Source organism: Calidris pugnax, unplaced genomic scaffold (assembly GCF_001431845.1).
Source record: "Calidris pugnax isolate Ruff unplaced genomic scaffold, ASM143184v1 scaffold51, whole genome shotgun sequence".
Lineage (NCBI taxonomy): Eukaryota > Metazoa > Chordata > Aves > Charadriiformes > Scolopacidae > Calidris > Calidris pugnax.
Window position 1 is genome coordinate 1,052,404 of NW_015090797.1, and position 20,067 is coordinate 1,072,470.

The window sequence follows — 20,067 nt, forward strand, 5'->3', positions numbered from 1 at the left end:
ACAGCAAGCCATGTAATCTAGGGGAAAGGTTGGCCATCTGTACAAATAGACGAGGAAGCTTAACTCTGCACTAGGGAGTGGAAACACTTCTTGAATATGATATTGGTGAACTCAAGAAATGACTTCTGCCTCCTCCACTAGTGCTGTGTGGCAGCCTATTGCAACTGGCTTCTTCGCTGTGCCTTACAAGCGTTGAATTGCATACAAAACATGTTTTTATCCTCATTTGGGTATATCCCAAGCACAGTGATTAAAAGACTTGCTCTTCAAAATACCTATTTAATTTTGGTCTCATAGTTGAAGGGCTGAGTTGACCACTTCACAGCTTAGCTGTATCAGGAGCTTGGTGTTTGTTCAGACAGCCTATTCAAATGAAGAGAAAGTTCATAGAAGATGCTGCATCTTCTAGGGCTTCCCTGGTGCATTTCCTTGAAAGGACAGAGGGTCTGTTTTCCTCCCACAAGAAAACAAATCTGGACCTCCTCTCTCTTAACAGAAGGGTCCTGCTGCCAGCTGAAAGGAAGCACATGCCAGCTGTGCAAATCTGTCCATACAATGCTGCCAGCAATTTCTTTCCCTTTCCAGCCCGCAGGGTTGTCTGATGCCATACACTCCCTTTGCATGCCCATTTCTAATTTAGGTCTCTTGTGCTCGGGCATGTAAAGTTAACTTCCATGTGCCAGCTCCAATGTAACGTTGGTGCAGCTTAAGAATGCAGCACTGCAGAATTTTAATGTCAAAATCGTGACCAGAGTGGTGCAATGTCTAACTGTCTTTTCTGCGGAATGATTATTGAAACTCTGGGTTTGAATGGTGGACGCAGAGGGACCAGTTCTTCAGGGATGCTGTTGGTATTGATCACATGCCTGTGCTGTGACAATTGCATGTTGGACAGGGTGCCCTCCCAGTGCCTTTTTTAGCACAGCCTTGTTTAAGGGCATTGTCATCATGGAAAGAAAGCCCGTCTTGCTGTAGTATTGCTTTGTCTCTTGGTAAAGCACAATAATAGAAAATTTAAATTACCAGCCACTTGCTTCCAACGGTGAGAAAGCTGCTGTGAGATCACAATTTCATGTTAAGCATAAAGAGTGAGAGTTTTATGGTGTAGTTCCCACAATTACCAGAGAGACATGCTCCCTGGACGTTGCTAGCAGTTGAAGCAAGGAGTTGAAGTGCTTGTCCTGTTTCAGCCACTTGTTCTTCATGACAAGTCCCCTCAGAGCTGAGCTTTCTTGAGCAGAGAATCTCCTCTGTTTTTCAAGAGGTTTTTGTCCTGGATGTATGCTTTTACATTCAGCTGGTGAGGCTTCCTTCAGGAAGTGATACTGCTTGGAGTGTGTGGTGATAACTTACCATTTCTCTGCTGGTCTCTGAACTTTGCTTTATGACTGCAAAACAGGTTCCAGTAAAGCTAATCAAAGCCTCTCTCAGGCAGCTGTCCCTATGCTGTCATCTCGATGTTATATTGCAATTTTTTTTAACTTTAAGAGTGTTGGTGCTTTTTATTCTGATGTCTCTGTCAACCTACTTAACGGGGCACAAAGGAACAGTCCCTTTTTTTAATTACTTCTTGCTGCTGCTGAAGAGAGGCAATAACTCTTTCTTACAGATATAATCTATTTTTTCTTATACCTTTTTCCTGGCATTAGAACTTCGTCAGAATTTCTAGGGTTGTTGCCCTGTTTTGTTGCGAGTCCCAAGGACTTCCAGCTTTTGTTAGTCTAGCAGCTAGAATCACAAACACAAAATTGGCTTTTCTGCCAACACATCCTTTCTGTTTCTCGTTGATCTAGTCTCCCTGGTTACTTGACTTACTTCCCAATCCTCCACCTAGGATATTGATTTTAACATTGGCTATTTCTGTTCTTCTTGTCTGTCGCAGCTTCATCTTGAATGCTTTATGTTTCCTTCAGTGCTGTTTCACTTCATGCTGAAGATGAAGTGTCATTCGTGCTGGTGGTTGGGAGGATCTCTAAGTGTGTATCGGTGTGGGTGCTGGTTTATCCAAGGTGGTTGGTGGTTCATTGATGATCTGAACATGGAAATGATGCTGTTAACGTTATTTTCAACTTCTGGCATATGGAAGCTGGATCTTTCAGAAAGTTCAAATTCTGTTTTCATAAAAGCACATCGAAGCAAATGTTAGTGTGTGTACCACTTTGTGAGGCAGTGCTGCACCTGTGAGCCGTGACTCTCTCCATCCCTGTACTCCTGTGGTCCTTTCCTCTGTATAAAAAGTTGGGAGATACGGGATCTTATGTTTCTTCTCAAGAGCTGCCTGTTCATTGTCTGGTTTTCAGACACTGCCTTCAGCTCAGTTGTTCTGTGTTAGTGCTGCTATGCCAAACCATGATGCTATTAGCAGATTAATGTGGGGGTGGGTGGGGCGTATCTTGACTATTTGATATGCAAAGTACCTCTTTTTGTGAATATGTGATACTTATGCTGATGATGTTTACTGATAAATCTGAAGTTAGATGACAGGAGACAGCCTAATTTCTGAAGCAGAATAAATGCCAATTCTTTATTTAATTAAACTTGTGCAGTGTTGCTGTGCAAACACACTCCAGACTTTCTGAAGTTAGAATAAAAGATGTAGAGGAGAAAAAGTGGTTTCTCTACCCTGAAAATTCCTCTGTATTAGCTTTTTGCTGTTAAAAAAGTAGGATTCAGTCTGAAGGTGTTGATAATCCTGTGCTTTGGTAAAACCCATCTTTCTACTACTTGTAATCAAGAACTTTTCCAAAGGATGTATGAAAAGTTTCAGCTCATATTCTGCTAGCTCGGAGGCTTAGAAATGAGGCTTTCAGGGATGCTGCAATTTTATTATTTTCTTGCATTTTAATAGCTACCCCTGAAGAGGAAGGATTAGTATTTATGGACTGTGCCTGTAGGTCTGTGTTGTGATGACATCCTGCTGTCTGGTTTTGTTTCTTTCAAGAGCCTCTTTAAACAAAACTATCATCCCTCTTCCTTTTTACCCTTCAGCAGCGCACTGATGTTTTTGTGTGGAGGCTCTACTCACTTTAGGTGTTGCTAGTTGGTACTTCATGTTCCTGTGAACTGATGTGTTCAGTGTACTTTTGCTTAACACTTTGAAACTCAGCGTCTCAATTTACAATTGATCTTGCGGCTCCAAAAATGCATTAGTAACTTTATAGTGTGTACTCTTAATTCTTGGCAGCAAAAGGATTTCATGCAAGACTTCTAACTGTTTGTTTTGGTGTTCCCTCTTTTTAACTAGGTGTATGTGATGCCTGCCCTTCTGAACTTCTTGTTGGCAGGCAGACTCAATATTCAGTTGTTAGTCTGTTAAGCAAGACTTAAGAGAGGAAAGCCTCTTCGTGTAATGAATTGTGTAGTCCTCAGTGAAACTTGTATAATATAGTTATCAATAGAGAGTAGGGGTGAAGTGTCCTGAAGAGCTTTCTGAATGAACTGGAGCTTAAAGCTCACCACCGTGTTATTAAGATTTTGTTCCTTGTCATGAAGTGAAAAAAAAAATATATTTTTTTTTGAGCATGCTGTTTACTTTAAACTGAAAGCCAGACATGCATGCATGCCTAGTGGCACTTCTGGCTGGCTGAACACGTTGATACTGTTTACTTCTCTCTATGTTGAGCTGTTCTCACTCTTGATACTGGATTATTTCACTTCCAGGTAGTCCAGCAGCCATCAGGAACCATTGTAAAGCAAGTATCCACACTCCCGCAACCCTCAGTGCTGACCCTGCAGACACCTACTGAGAAGAGGATGCCGCTGAATACACTTGTTCAAGCTAACCAGTTTCCTGCAGGTACAGTGGAACCTCTTTAATGGAGAAGGGGAGTGCTGAGGTATTGAAATGAGTGCAGGCTGTGGGTAGACTGTAAGAATGTAGGATGGTGGTTGTCTATGGGGAGCAACCAGTTCTGTGTGATAAGTTTAACTTTTTTACTGTCTGCTTGGAGTTCTGATAAGAAATTTAGTGCCATGTCTACTTCTGGCACCTGTTAAAAGCGTGTCAGTCATTTATACTGGTTAAAATATTGTGAGTAAGCTCCTTGCAGTAGACTTCCTTTAAAGCTTAATGCTTTTGAGGATCGCTTCGTGAGACTTTGCTTTTTCCTTCAACAGGTCCAGGTTGATGTATAATATGAGTTGGTCTCAGACAGCCAGTTTTCACTAAAGCCTTTCACAGGTCAGCGGAGAGGAAGGTGTTTGTTGAGAGCATGTAGGGTTTTTGGCCATGCAGAATGTAACAGTCTAGAGTATCTGGTTTTCAAATGGACCTAACTAGTAATTACTGAATTTGCAGTAGCCTTTGCTAGAAGTATGAACTGATTCAACAGTTGTCTTAGCATTTTGCTTTCTACTATCGTATATTCTTTGTTTTGTTTTAGGTTCCATTCTGAAACAAATTACCCTGCCAGGGAATAAAATTCTGTCACTTCAAGCATCTCCTCTTCAGAAAGCTAAAATAAAAGAAAACGGAGCAACATCCTTCAGGTAAAAATAAACAGTATCAGAAGTTTACTATAGGAAGGAACAAAAGGAACAGACAGCAAGTATAGAGGTGGGAACAGAACCCAAATAAAAGCAACTTTCTTCAGTGACTTGTTTATGATAGGTGGTTTTCGTGTTAGAATACTTATTGGCAAGGGGGAACCTAGAAGTTTTGACCTCATAGCAGGTGTTAATAATTCTTAATTTAAAAGAACTTTCCTGATGAGGTTTAGTTTTCATCGTACTGTCAGAAGAGTCTAATTATACAAACAGTGAGTGTCAACATGTCTCAGTTTTTCACTTATAGAGGAGGCACATTGATCTCTGTGCTGTGAGTACTATTAACTAATCTAAAGCAAAGTTACCTTGTACTAAAAGCTCTCTGTAGGATTAAAGCAGATATAACCTCTGTTTTTTACAGACCACCGGATAGCATTGAACCATTGTTTGGAATGACTGGTCTAAAGCTCCGTGCTGTACTATGAAATCTTTTATTAGCTTCTCTTATGAGCTTGTTCCTGTATGTAGAGGTGAAAGTCTTTGACTACACCTCTAATTATGGCTTCTGGCATATTCTCTAGGCCTTTAGATTACAAGAGTGCTTAAAGCCTTTAGTTCTGGTACCTGATTGACTTTTCAAAAGCAGAAATTATTTTTGTATCTCTGAAATGTGATTTTGAAACAGAGGGTACAGCCTGCTATAAGCATTATTGGTTTTAACAACCTTAGGGCAAGCTTGAAGTTACTCTCCCAGGGATAAAAGCAGACATGACAGCTTTGTCATGTTGACCAGTTGACAACTTACCTCTTGAAAGCTACAGCTTTCTGTGCACTGATACAGACAGAGAGCTGTTGTTATTTACAGTTACATACAGTGTACACTGAAAACATTGGTAGCCAGAAGTTAAAGCAGTAGCTCTGTTCAGCTTTCTCAAGCTGTTACAAAATACACTTCAAAATATAATTGTTATGTAATTTAGTGTAGTGATAGTTACAAAAAGAATTTCATAAATATGATTTAAAAAATCTCAGAACAGCAACAGAAAACCCCACAAACTTTTGTGATCTTCCAATGAGAACATATCAACTGTCATAGCTGAAAAAGTTGAATTCTTGAAGCTGCTTCCCTGAGTCAAGTTCTTAGTGTAAGAAAAACTCTGTGTCTACAGTGTGATCCAAGATGGATTTCTGTTCCTGCTTTTGGATTCTGATTTTCAAAGTAGCATAAATTCACAAGAATTCAGGTTTGAAACCTCTAGCTCACCTTAAAATTTTATAGTAATTCTCTTCTCTGAAGAAGTTACTTCTTTGGACACATCCCTGGTGCTTTTTCTATTCACCAATATAACCAAACCTTCTGACTTTAAAAACTAGGCATGAGAATCTTCAGATATCTGAACCTGGGCAGCATGTGCCTAAATTTTTGGCTTCCCTAGGTGAAGTATCTGTGTTCTCCAAGCAGGTCTAGCACCACATAGTGTTAATCTGGACTGGACGATAGACATTCCTTGCTCTATTCAGTCCTAACTTTTATTATTCCCAGCACAGCTGTTCTTTGGCCTGTGATCCATCAATTGACTGATCATTTGTGAGGCAGAGCAAAGCATCATGCCCCCCTTTCAGGTTTTGTGATGAGATTGATTACAAGCAGAGAGCATGTCTTGTAATTGATGTGATTGTACGTCTGACTTGAGATAAGCTTGCTCGAGATAAGCAGTAGAAAAAATGGTGACCCCCACCCCTCAATTAGAAAAACCCTTCTAGAAATGAGAAGATTACAGCTAAGCATGGGCATTGCTGGCACTTGATTGCCCCACAACATGTATTGTAAAGGGCAATCTGTCTTAAAAGCATCAAGATTCTTATAAACTGCTCTGCATACTTCTGTAAAGTATATGCAAGAGCACCCTGGAAAAAATAAGACATATATTTACATCTTCAAATACGTATATATATTTTTTTCATTTATTCTATTCAATAGACACACACTACAAAACACATACCACTCTGACTTGTGCATTTTGTCTGGAAGGTACCAGCAATCTCAAGTAGGAAACAAGCAGGAGTGAGACAGCAGAGTGGAGAACATCTGGGCAGCTGCTTCTCCTGCCCCGTAGTGGTGGGGAGTGCTGGTGGTTCCTGCTCCGCTGAAATCGTTCTGTCCCACATAGCTTCTCTGTGATGGTGCATGGAAGTTTGGGTTAAGCGTGGCTTTCTAGTTTTCCCCTTGACTGTTGCATAAAATGGAGTAAATAAGGATGGATTTAGGAGGAGACATGTGCGTTGGTCAGACACCAGAGGGTGCCACAGACTCACTTTTCAACCAGTACAGGCAAATGCATAGATGTGAGGTGCATTTGCGTTGCTTGGGCTTCTTTTCCAGTGGAATATTCAGTATAAATGTCAAACCTGACTTCATGCAGGGTAATGCTCAGAAATCGGTGTTCTCTTTGCCCCCTTGTCCTGATAAGCTTAAATCACTACAGACTGTTAACAGCTGGGAGAGTTTTTCTTGTTGATCTCTGGGTGTGACATGATCAAATGCAAAAAGCGTTAAAGGAAGTGGTGTAGAGGAGAGGATTTGTGGAGGGATTGGGAAAATGAAAGCAAGTCTATATTGAACAGAAATGTCTGCATGTATATTCTGGAATATTTTAAATTTATCACTTTAGTAGAATGATTTTTATAGTTTACATGAAGCACCTTACCTAAAATGATTGAAGTTTGTTTGAACAGCAAAGAAAAAAGTATAGTAAAAAGTAAAAACTTAACGTGATTTCTGAAACTTACGTTAGTCTTTAGTGAGCACTACTTCTAAGAAAATGTAATGATACTTTCTTTGGGTTAAGTGAAAGAAGTGCGTAGGTGCAAATTAATCATTCATCAAAGTTAGTGACTCAGCAACTTAATCCAAACTTATATTCCCTCACTGAAGAAGTTAGAATTGGTAATTAAATACAGATAGAGATGTCTACTTGCATATCAGATCTTATATGTGTGTACTCACAAGAGACTGTGTGCATGGAAAAATTAATAGTAACTTGGTTTTAGAGAACTGAATCTTGTATGTAGAAAGGTGAACAGATGTATAGTCTAGAAGTTTACCTCCTTCTTGCTTAAGTATTTGGAGTACGTGGCCAGATTAAAAGCTAAAATGATTTACTGAAACTGTGTGCTCTACAGCTGTACCTGAGGTGCAAGCATCCTTACTTGGAATCCATAAACAGCTGCACTGGGGTAAGGTCAGGTTCCAGCACCTGCAGCTCTGATAGCTTGTGATGTACGTTCTTGGTGCTGGTTGTGCTGATTTCTGTAATCTCCTTCATCAGCAGATCAAGGCAGTCACTGCACTTCAGTGGGATTCTTGCCTCTGCCATCAGCAAAGACTTCTCTGTAGTGGTCATTAGGAAGAGGAAACAGGAGTGTACTTGTGAAGATCAGTTAGCACTCAATTAGCATGCAGTGAAGCTTCATTTACACGCTTCTTGAAAGATCAGGGTCTCTGTTAGGCTGACAGAGCACGAGTATATGCTTGGAACTGCTCAGTTGCTGGCTGTGAAGGGGCAGCAGGAGCGAAGCTGTTCTGGCAGTGATGACTTAAGCTTTAAATTGTGACTGTGGTAACAACCATTCTGACACAGGACAGTTTTAAGCTGAAAGAGGGGAGATTTAGATTACATAATTAGGAAGAAATGCTTTACTGTGAGGGTGGTGAGGCACTGGAACAGGTTGCCCAGGGAAGCTGTGGATGCCCCATCCCTGAAGTGTTCAAGGCCAGACTGGATGGGACTTTGAGCAACCTGCTCTAGTGGGAGGTGTCCCTGCCCATGGCAGGGGGGTTAGAACTCAAATGATCTTTAAGGTTCCTCCCAACCTGAACCATTCTATGATTTGGGGCACAAGCCTAGTCAGGAAGCTATGTCTAGATGTAAAGAATGAAGCTGGTTGAGGAATCTGTTGGCTCTCCATTTTCCTGAACAAATCATGTAGAAACTCCTACCCACAGGGACATGCAAATGAATGGCAGGAGGAGTAAGGGAAGGCTGGACTCCTTTACTAGCCAGGCTTCTCTCTAGAAGTTACTGGGAGAAGACTTGTGCCGTAGAAACCTGTTGAAGCCCAAAGGAGAAAATGTATATATAGTTTTAAGAAAAAAATGCCAGTGCTTTCTTGTGTCTTTTGCGTATTGCTCAAACCCAACCCATGCTGTGGTAACTTCAGCTTCTACCTGTTGCAAGTCAGAAGACAGCTTCTAAGAGATCCCATTTAACCTATGAATGTCAAGGTTCTGACTAAACCCTCGTTCAAGCATATGTAGGCCACACAGTGTTTTTCTGAAGATGAAATTTATCAAACTTTGCCAGCGAATACTCTTCAGGAGGGGTGGGTGGGTGTGGTTTGGTTTTTGTTTTCTTTTGTTTTCCATATCAAAAAACTTTCATATTGAGTGCTTCCACCTGTCTGTATTAATAATGCTGACTTGTGTTCTGGTTCTAAACCCTTGAATTCACTCTTAGGGCCTTTGTCACTTTGTGAAGCAAAAAAGGCTTTCTTTTCATGATCTAAACTTAATTGAAAATAACTTGGGTATTTTTATTGCCGAAGTCTTGCCAAAATTTTTCCCATATAAAATTCATTCAGCATTTTAACTAAAATGATCTTAAAAAAAAAAAAAAATAGCTGAGGCACACAGGCTATTTACTTAACATGAGCTTTGTCATGATTATAGCTAGTCTTAGTTACATTAGCCCTAAGCCTGCCAGACTTGAGTTTTTATTTTGAACATGTAGACCAAAGCTACTACAGCAGGATCCAGATAGTGGAGGGATGTTAAGAACTAGAGCTCTGCTGCTGTTCTTCATAAGCATAGCATCCTCCCTGCTAATGTACATGAGTACTATATGATAGGACTGATTTAAAGGACAGGGTCTGGTTAGTTCTGAATACTAGTGACAAGGAGTGTTTGTATCTTATCTTTTTAAGCCCTTGGTTTCTGAGCTTGCTTAAAATTTCAGTTCGATGTAAACGATTCATATGCCTAGCATCTGAGGCATTAGTCAAGCTAACATTTGAGAGGCACTTCACTGAAGTGTAAAAGCTTTTAGAAACTGTCTGTCCTTGTCCATGCCCACACTAAACATCTATTGTGTAGGAGTAGCCTACAGGATACCTGAATGTGGCTGTTTGTTGATAGTCAAGAGGCTGTTTCTTTGTATCCATTCTGAACAAAGCATTAATGGTTTTTTTCTTTAGTAGAGATGAAGATGACATAAATGATGTGACATCTATGGCTGAGGTCAATCTTAATGAGGAGAACACGTGCATTTTGGCAACAAACTCTGAGCTCATTGGTACAGTGATCCGTTCTTGTGCAGATGAACCTTTTCTCTCCTCAGAAGTGCTTCAGAAGAAGATCTTGAACATAGGTGAGAACAAAGCATATGTAACAGATACGTATGGATGTAGTATTTCCTTGCCTGTTTCATCAGTCGGCTTCCAATCTTTGAAGGAGGAGCTGGAACTGTTAACATCTGCCATCTCAATTCATGTGTTTCTACCAAACTATACTGAGTTTTTAATTCCTCCTCTAGGAAATGACTGCTCTCAAAGTTGTTTTTTTACATAGAAATAGTTTGAAGCACAACCAGAAAAAAGAAATTGGTGCCACTTTTACATGTGAGAACTGAGCAACTTTATTACTCTAACAACCATATAGTTGTCATAGCTAGTGTCAAATCAAACACTTAAGCATGCTTTTCTGTTTCTGCAGCTCCTAACTTGTTGCATTACACTGGTTTTCCTAACAATTTTTGCATTTCTCAGCCTGTTCAGATGTATGTGCTCTATTGGCTGATGTTATAGATCCTGACCGTGTGATTAGGAAGAAGTTTCAAACTGCCAATACACACAGGATAGACCTTTGTTTATGACTCCCTCTGTGGAACAATCTTTCATTAATTTTATGCAAAAGAGATGTTAAAGCTGTTTGTATCAGTGAATAATATTGCAATAGGAAGTTTTTAGTGTATGTATCATCTTAGCTGTTAGTTTCTGAGCAAAATCATAACTAGCTCAGCAATGTCAGAGCAGGGAGCATTCAGTTGTATAGCACCACACTGACTGGTACCACTGCTGTCTACAGCAAACTGGATGAACCTTGCTCAACTCCTTGCTTCTGCCCTCTGCCTGGTAGCTTGTCATACTGGAACAGTGAGTTTTACAGCTGAGCGTTCAGGAGAGTCTACAGTTCGTATGTGCAATCGTAATTCTGTCTCAGTGGTTTAACTATGTGATCACAAAGTCTTTCTACATGCAACTGGTTCTTAGTCTGAACTAAGCACCTACTCTGTGACGAGCACGTAACGTGCAAATGCTGTCTTCTACCTCAATATATCCTGCAGTAGCAAGTCAAATGTGCCATCTGAGCTGTATGGGGCATAGTTGAGTGAAGTAAGTGCCGTGCTACTAGTGGAAGATGGAAAATACACATTGAAACTGGTGCCTAGAAGCCTTTCTCAAAATTCAGTAGAGGGTTAACCAGTTATCCACGGGAAACAGGTATAAGGAAAACTAGAGCTCTACAAAAACAAAGTATTTTTAGAATAATGCTCTGGTTTGGGGTTTGAAGACAATTCCTTGAAAGTTGGAAAATACAAGACTGGCTGTTCCACTTAATAATAATTCATGTTGTAAATAAAAAGTGTTTTGATTGCAAGGAAAGGAATACTGTCAAGGAGTACAGCAATTCAGAAAATTAATGCTTCTGCTCTTGAACTGAGCCTTCTTTGACTTAAGAAGTGCGTGTGTGTAGGGAGGTCTTGAGGTCTAGGGGGATTTTGTTTTGCCTTTAAGTTGGTGTTTTAGTATTCTGATAGTATAGTGGGAAACTGCTATGGAAGGTGCTTGAGCAAAATGAGCTTTGTGCTCAGCTAAGGTGGAGGCCAAAGCTTACTGGCCAAGATCAGCCAGTGGGAACACTTTGATTGTATCAGGGAAAACATTGTAGAATCTCCCTGTCTTGCGAGATTGTTATTCATTTTCAGTTAGAGTAGCAAAGGCAAATGAAATAGGTGATTAGTGTTCTTTACAGTGTCCTGTTTATTCATTCTTAACACTCCGCTTGGCAATAAATACTGAAATGGGTTTTGAAGGCGGGCTGTATATTGCATCATAAAGTATTACAGCCTCTGTTAGTGCAGTTGAGGGGCGAGGAAAAACACTTCTGACGGGTAGAGTGTATGAAGCATGTGAAAATGCTGCCTGCTGTGCCCACCAGGGAAAAGTCACTGCTGCCCAGGTGTCTTGATGGAGTTGTGTTGAGTGATCGATGGTGTCAACCACGGGAAGGCTTCTCTGTCAGGAGCCTGCAGCCACGGGAAGGTTGTGGGGATGATGCCTGGCTCTGGGCACAGGGCTGGAACAGCTTTGCCCCGGAGCTGTCACCAGCCTCAGTCGCAGCTGCCGAAACACAGAGAGGCTGTGGCAGCCTGAGAGAAGAGGTTGAAGGTGATGGCACGATGACCCCGGCTGGACTTGATCTCTGTTGTCCCAGCTGCTGCCGTGGGATGGTTGGGTCTGTCTGCCCCATGCTGGGTGGTCGAGGCAGGTTAGTGGGTCCCGTGTGCCCAGAGTGCGCTGCAAAAACCATCCCCACTCATCCAATAAATGTCATGAGTTGTTAACAAGCACGGTGTCAAGCAGGGCAAAATGTAATTCTCTATTTTTTTTAATTACTGGAATTAACAGAATATGGCACTAATTTCTACAGCTACCGTTTCTCCCCCTCCCCGAACATGAAGCTTGATTTGTGTTCTTATTAACTTTGTCCTATAAATGACCTTGCAAGGAGAGTGGTTCTGGAGGCTAAGTGAAACAATGTCTATATTTTCTGAAGCTTGAGGCTAAGTTTTATTAATGTAATGTCTAAGATCTTTGAAGTTGTGACTTTACCAGGAAAATCATAATCTCCAAACCTTTATTCATAATGGGTATGACTTCCAGGGGGAACAGAATACCTGCTGTGCTAATTATTTCAATTATCAGCTACTACTAAAACACGTAATGGATTTTCTCTGCTTCCACAGGTAAAAGGCATGACATTATGGAACTTAACTCTGATGTTGTGAACTTGATCTCCCACGCTACACAGGAGAGATTACGAGGGCTTCTAGAAAAACTAACTGTAATTGCTCAGCACAGAGTATCAACCCACAAGGTAAAGGAAATCATTAAGCAAGTTTTGCACCAAAGTTTTCCTCCTTTGCAACCTTGAGGGTAAACCTCTTCCAACTGTAGGCACATCATATGCAATCTGTGCATTTTCAGTATCTACCAAAGGCTGGTTTTGTTCTAACTGTTTATAGCCTCTAACTATTCCTTATGTTTTCCATTTGAGTTGGGTAGGTGCTCTTAAAACCCAGCATGAGAGTACACGCATGCATTTCTCCTCCTCCTCTTCCATAGAAGTGGTGGCTGTTACACAAAATCTGTCTTGGATGGTAAATGTAAAACTATTTTTGAATGCTCTCGGTGGTTGGGTTGATTTAGGGGCTTGTGTTTACTTTATGCATTTACTGTTGGTGGAACTCCAGTATGGGCTCAGTAAAAAGCCTCGAGAAACTGAATTGAGTATTTTATTTTTAGGAAGTACTCTGTGTGAAGGCAGAGACCCCTTTGATCTTAAAGTTTCCGGAACTTTTTTTCCATCAGTGCTACTTAAGATTCCCTCCCCTTCCTCTTGTGTTAGCTCCATTCAATATAAAGTATATTGGATTTCAGGGAGCCAGTATCCCTTAAGATGCTTGTATGGTGCAAATGGGAAGCAATAAGTTACTAGTGGCCAAAATAGCTCTTTGAGGCTTTTTTTTTTTTTGTCATTCAATAATAAAATATTAATCCTTACTTTTTCCAGTATTAAGCTGTTTAAGAAAAAAAATTTGGAAGTCAGAAGCAGGATGTATCTGTCAGCTCTTAAGTTCTTGTTTGTTTGGGTCTTGGTTATTTATTACAGTAACTTTATACTTAATGAAATTTAACAAGAACAACTAACTGGTGGGATAGGAGTTATTTTTGTAGTGAACACTTTTTATAGGCTTTTAAGTGCTGGAGAAGCAATAGCAAAGAGAAGAAACTATTTGGAAACTTCCAAGTATTTATAGTGATGTCTGGAGCAGTTGGAGTGTGCTGTTCCTTGCCAGAAGAAGATGCAGTAGCAAAAAAAAAAAAAAAAAAATTAAAAAAGAGCAGGTTCATACAGCATGAACATCTCTATAGGACTCTTTCCAGAGGCATCCTCATAATCCTTTAGGAAAAACAGATGGGTTGAAGATGTTGTTTATGAGAAAACTCTCTGTTAGGAAGATAACAGCCTTTCTAGGTACTCTCTGCTGTTTCTTCTGGGTTTTGGTTTTTTTCTTGCAAATATCTTACAGCTATTTTTAAAATAAAAAAAAAAAAAAAAAAAAAAAATGTAGAAGAAGTATAGAGTTTTTTTATGAGAAGTCTTCAGAGAGCTGCACGTGTTCTGTGTTGTCTCTCCAAAGTGGGAGATCCAATAGGGCTCATGAGCAAAAGTGAGGTGGAAGCTGAAGTCCTGAGTAACCAAGGTGTCTTGGAGACACCAAGTGCACAAGGGAATGTTTTTGGACAGTGGGCTTGACAGGGCTGGTTTCTGTCTCATTGAACTAAAGCAATAGAAAACTGATAGGTTTTTGTCTGATTGAATTGCCAGAAGCAATGATGAGATTGTAAGCCTGCAATAAGCTTGCTTTCTTTTCCTCTTTTCTCAAAAAAAAACCCAAACAAAAAGTAATGGACATAATAATCCTAGAGGCACAGGTACCCTCTTTCGTTAGGAAGATGGGATTATGCTACAGAGGAGCCTCCTACAGGATTGCATTGGTGAGTAATAATATCGTGAGAGATGCTGACAGGCTTTTAGAAAGCTAAGTTCAAGAACAGCAGACTATGGGGTTTTGGAGTCCTGTTATGTATTTGTATTTTTATATATATATTTACACAGCCTGGTATTCCATCTCCCCCAGTGCTTGCCCCTGTCCTCTTTTCCCTCTAGGCTGTCAATAGGTACAGTGTGTGCAATCCATATATTTCAGAGAATTATCAAGAGCCTTTCCAAGAGAATTAGGTAGTTGGATTGGAATACTTTGCATTGGCCTATCTTTGTAGCAAAACAACGGACAGCAATAGGGATAGGTGTGGTGAAACCAAGGTAATTATTGTTAGCGTAGAAGCTGGTGTAAGAAGCCAATAATTCATGGGGTTGTACTTGGGAAACTCTTCTTTCCAGTTTGCCCAGCTCATGCCTAGCAGCTTATTATCTGATGGATAACCCTGCAAGAGAGAGAGAGTTGGCAGGGTAAAACCTTCATACCAATGCCACCATGTAGGCTTAAAAAAAGTATATAACTGGAAGTTGCTATCTTAATTAGGATAAAACTGTCATGGTGGTCTCTTTATCTGAAGTAGGAACAGCCTTTCAGATCGTTGTAAGCTGCTGTTTGTGCTGTGACTGTTGTTCAATGCCTTTACAGAGCCTTGGTAAGACCATGAAGGCGTTTAGCTAATGGGTTTGGTTCCTCAGCTGCTTCCCTCCTATCATCTGTAGAACTGGCGGGGTGTAAGAGTATGCATGTAACAGGGTGAGCACCTATAGATGTGTAAGCAGCCAGCCTCCTCCTACCCACACCATCCTGCCATCCAACTGCAGAGTGAAGTAACTTACCAGAAGCCTTTCTGTCCTTAAGTTGGTTTAGGACTTGACTGGAAAAAGCCAAAGCTTAATAGGTTCCCACATAGTAGCTGATCCTCTGCAATTGCCTGCGTTGCTGCTCTGTCCTCAGCAAGGCTATTCAACATGACTTGAACTGTTCAGATTTTGTGCAAAAACTTTTGGGATTCTTCCATCTTCTTTCCTGGTGGACTGGAGTGCAGCTTCCCTGTGTGGGGGTTTTTCCTTTGTGCCCCTGCTATACGTTTCTGGTGCTAAATCTCAAGTGCCTTAGTCTGGTTTCAGATTCATTTACAGGTATGTGACAATCCAGGAAGGGAGTTGCAGGTGGCAGAAAAGGTGATTCTTGAATTTGTTGCTTCTCACTAAGACATACCTGGGGAAGCTTTGCTTCAATGCTGCGTGTTTCAAATATGTGTAAACCTAACGTAAAAATTTTGGTAGGAATTAGCTGTGCTTTAGAGCAAGTCCATGGAGAAGTCTTAAGGATGTATGTTTGAAGGAAAAAAAAAAGTGTGGAGAAATGAATTTCGTAACAAGATTGTGTAGATGCATTAATGTGCTCTGTTATGTGAAAGCAATAGCTTCTTTCAAGAAAGAGAGTGAGCGGCAGGTTAAATTTAGCTCAGTTAAAATAAAAGCAACTTTTTAACTGTCAGATTTGCCAAAGTTCAGCTTTGGTACATACAAATCTAACCTCACTCTGTATTGTGGTTACGTGCTTTATTGATCACTAAGTTAAATTCTGTTCTCAATTACTCTTGTAACTTTGTTGATGAGATGAACTACTGTTACGCATTGGGGTGCTTCTGGTTGAGAGGCCGGCGTTTCTAGTTGGCATAGGGTCTTGGATTTGGCTTTAAAAACATAACTATCTAACTTTGGGCATTCCAAATCAAAACACTCCTAAACTCAGGAAAAAGTAGTACTCTGGTAACATGGCTTTCTTCCTTGTCCCTTTAAAAAGGACGTGATGGTGTATTATTATAAACTGCTACTTGAAAACAAGCTGTACTAATCTATGAGACTGAGTCAAAGTAGGGTTAAGGTTTTGTGGGGCGCAATAAAAAAAATCTCAAGCAGTAACAGAAGATGGGGGTAAGGTTTGTTGAACTTCTTTGCAAAGCTGTAGACTCTTCTTGGGAAAGAAAGTCTCCTTGGTTGCAACACATGGTGTGGTCTGAGCCACAGTTGGTGCTACGTGACAATGTGGTGGCTCATTGAAGAGGACCAAACTTAATCCCAGAAGAAGGATTCACTTCAGGCTCTGACTGGGTTGTGAGAATTCAGATTGGTAGACAACGGTGCCCTACAAGAAGACTTTTACTTTCCTCCCAGCTTTTATAAGTATATGACTGGGTGTGGGAAGAAGAATCTGATTATAGTGTGTTTGAAAACTGAAAATTTAGCAGCTGAAGTCACTGATAGTCCATATACTTAAAATATACCCTTGCTTAAAACATAGCTGTAAAATATGCTGTGCGTATTCCACAACAGTTGTGTGTCACGGTTGCTTCATTAAAGTGTGAAATTGGGGTAGGACAGAAAGAAGTGTTGTTGAAAGTGTATAGTGTGTTTGGCTGGTAAAAGCCTAAGGATAAATTTTTCAGGAAAAGATAAGTTCACAAAGTAACAGAGCAAGAAGTTGACTGTAGAACGTGCATTAAAGAGTGGTACAAACAGGTGGCACAGATGTGCTTCATCTAGAATGGGCTCCCTGCCTTGCTTTGCCTCATGCCCTCTGGCTACCACGTGGCTTAAATGGCCTGTCTTTGGAAGAGCAGAATGGTAAAAACAAGCTTTTCATTGCCATTTGACCATGGTTTAGATTTTTTCCTTTCTCTACCCTCTTTCCTGTCTAAAGTAAAACTAAACTCAAGACTTTTCAGTGAAGGCAAAAATAGTATGAAAAATAAACAACTGATTGTTGTTTTTTTGGCCCACAAGGACTGTAGTCTTGTTTCAGTGCATGTGCGTTCAGTTATTGTTGGAACTGTTCATTAGTATTCTCTGGCCCAGCTTTGCACAGGGGACTGGACCAGATAATTTCCACAGGTCACCTTTCAACATAAACTATTCTGTGACTCGAGGGCATCCGCTGAGGCAAAAATATGTATTCCTAAAGCTATGATAAACTACATATCATTTATGTCACTTTCCCCACCCCCAAGATTCATTATAACTGGTTCTGAACTACCCCTCTGCTCCATAAAACCTCTTTTTGGAAATTCCCAGTGAGACTTATTTCCAATTCTGGATTAAATGGCTAAAACAAGAACACCAAACAGTAGAAACTTAGAATGTCAAATTTTGTTTCTTCTTCGTCCTTTCTCTTTAAAGAGGAAAGGATGTGATGTTCTGCTGCTTTACAGTCCTTTTGTTTTCCCCTTGTAACCTGACAGTCTTGTACATATCCAGTAAGCATACAAAGTTGCCATTTAAAACAAAATTGTAGACTTGAAGACTTTATTGTTGTTATAGTCAATATAGACTATATGATGTTAATGTTACTTGTTCAATAATCTCTTACTAGTCACAGGTGCCAGGGAGCATACTTCAGTGGAGAGGAGACGTGTAAATGACTACCTACCACCTGAAGTCTTTCTGAAACAGCCTGCATTTTTCAGCTTTGAAAAAATAGTGTTGCTCTTTCTTAGGCTGTTCCCATTGGGTTTATTAGCTTTAGTGGTGTATATGAGGTTTGGTTGTCTATAACAAACTTCTCTTTCCAGGGGAATGATAGGTACATCGTATCTAGTGACACCAGAGCACAGCTGAAATTTCTTGAAAAGCTTGACCACCTAGAAAAGCAGAGAAAGGCTGAAGAGGAACGTGAAATGTTGCTTCGAGCAGTCAAGGTAAGAAGTTCACAAGGAGCGGTGTCCTTTAGACCGCAGAATATCTTCAAGTTTCTCTTATTTCTGCTATGAATGTAGCAGCCATTAACCCTGTAACTGGAAAATCATGTTTAGGATAGCTTAAACTATACAGCAAAGTATTTTGGCTTTTTATGTTCTTTAAAAAAATAGCAGGATTTCTTTCAAATGTCTCAAATCTTTTGAGATTATTCCTGCCGGTCAAAATGAAATGAAAGAAGTATTCTCATGGCTGTAAACTTCCTTCCTGTCTCTATTTCTGGCTCTGAAATTGGCGTGTCTTTTTCCGTATCTGTGTATGGCCCAGTTTGAAAATATGGATTCACTGTGTTTGTTCAGACTGGAGCCTGGTGAGATCCATCGCCCTGCCAGATGTATTTGTCTGTAGTCAGATCAGAGACCTCGCCTTGGAGCTGGTACCCTGGCATCTGCAAACCCCTGCTAGTACAGAATAAGTACCCTTCCTCCCCCTTCCCTCCCCTCAAGAACAGGAGGAAAAAAAGCCAACAAAACCACAAAAAAAGCAATCAGTAGATATTGCTCCATCAGATGTGACTCGATCATCTTCTGTTTGTTTGGTTTTTTTGGTTTTGTTTCAAGCTGAATTCTGGAGCCCCATGGGTGGAAATCTAATCTAGACTTGAAAGAATCGTGTTGTACTTGCACGAGTATGACTCCCTTTCTTTTCTATACTTCCTGTCCTTTTTAAGTGTCTGCTGCTGACATGAACAACATCATGCCTAGACTGGACCTGACTGACAGTGTTAGCATCATTTTCAGCTTAATCTTGCTTCAGGCTAGAGCAGAGGCAGCCGGCCCAGATGAGGAGGGGGGTTGCGCGTATGTGCGTGGAGGGGGAGGGAAGCCAGTCTGGATTGAGGCATTCACCCCTGGAGCTAAATCTTTCAATCACCAGAGAAAATTGTCATTTATTAAATATTTAAGGGATACGATGCTGTTTGGATGCGAGTAATTTCTCTTCAATCTTTTTCCTCTTCCTTTGGTAGAGCCGTTCCAGTAAAGATGATCCAGAGCAACTGCAGTTAAAGCAGAAAGTGAAAGAGGTAGGTCTCTCCAGTTACCATGCTTGCCTTTGTGTGTTGAGAGAAGGTTGGCAGCCCTGTCCTGGCAATTAGGTCAGGGTTTATTTTGCTGCTGCATACCATTTGCAGAGGCCTTGGGGAAGGACAGGAACTGCCACAGGCAAGGGCAGTGCTTCAAATGAGGTCAATGAATTATGAGCTCTCTTTTTTAACATTTTATTTTTGTAGCTTCAGTCCTGTCTAGAAACGGTCCTTTGTAAACTGCAGCAGTACACTTGGTAGGAATATAATGTGGGATTAGAAAAAAGAAAAAAAAAAAAGAAACTTTGAGATTTAGCATCTGGGACTGTACAATAGGCTACATTTTTCCAGGGTAATTGTTCGTTTTGTAAATCTGATACTGCTTATAATTCTTTGGCTGGGAGGCGGTACTGGGATTTAGTTTTAAATGGAAAACGCCTCTGGCTTTTAATTTTCTGGGCCCAGCAGTTTTCTGTTCTGGAATGGAGCCCTTGTTTCACACAGTTCATGTTTAGCTGCAGGGGTTTTAGTTTATAGCTTAGACTGGTTAAGCTTTTACTCCCAGAGGCCTCTGCATAGCAACTGTAGAAATCAACAAATAAGTTCATTTATGTCTGCAGCCTCCTCTCAGTAGCTGACTTTTTACATTTCCCAATATCCATTTCCTGACTTTTCTAGCCTGAGAGAAAAAAGCTCCACTAATTGGAGCTTATTTTAATTGAGCCTTAATATTGGATCTCACTGGAGTTGCCCCCAGAGCTACTGGGAACAGAATGAAATGAAAGTACCTAAGGTTGAAGATGTGTGTGCGTGTGTATGTGTGTGTGAAATTTTTCACTTGACCTACAGATTCTTTTCCCTGCTGAATAAATCATCAAGCCTGTTCACATTTCTG

General features: G+C 40.5%; 1 protein-coding gene across 1 annotated transcript in view; it reads left to right on the plus strand.

The window, feature by feature from the left end:
* The window catches only part of TAF4B (TATA-box binding protein associated factor 4b), a 73,790-nt gene that overhangs the window by 28,697 nt on the left and 25,026 nt on the right, over window positions 1-20,067 (plus strand). The window contains exons 9-14 of the mRNA XM_014936892.1: window positions 3,661-3,796; window positions 4,383-4,488; window positions 9,742-9,911; window positions 12,570-12,700; window positions 17,965-18,090; window positions 19,116-19,172. Of these exons, the coding sequence (XP_014792378.1) occupies window positions 3,661-3,796; window positions 4,383-4,488; window positions 9,742-9,911; window positions 12,570-12,700; window positions 17,965-18,090; window positions 19,116-19,172 (726 nt within the window). The remainder of the gene's footprint in view (window positions 1-3,660; window positions 3,797-4,382; window positions 4,489-9,741; window positions 9,912-12,569; window positions 12,701-17,964; window positions 18,091-19,115; window positions 19,173-20,067) is intronic.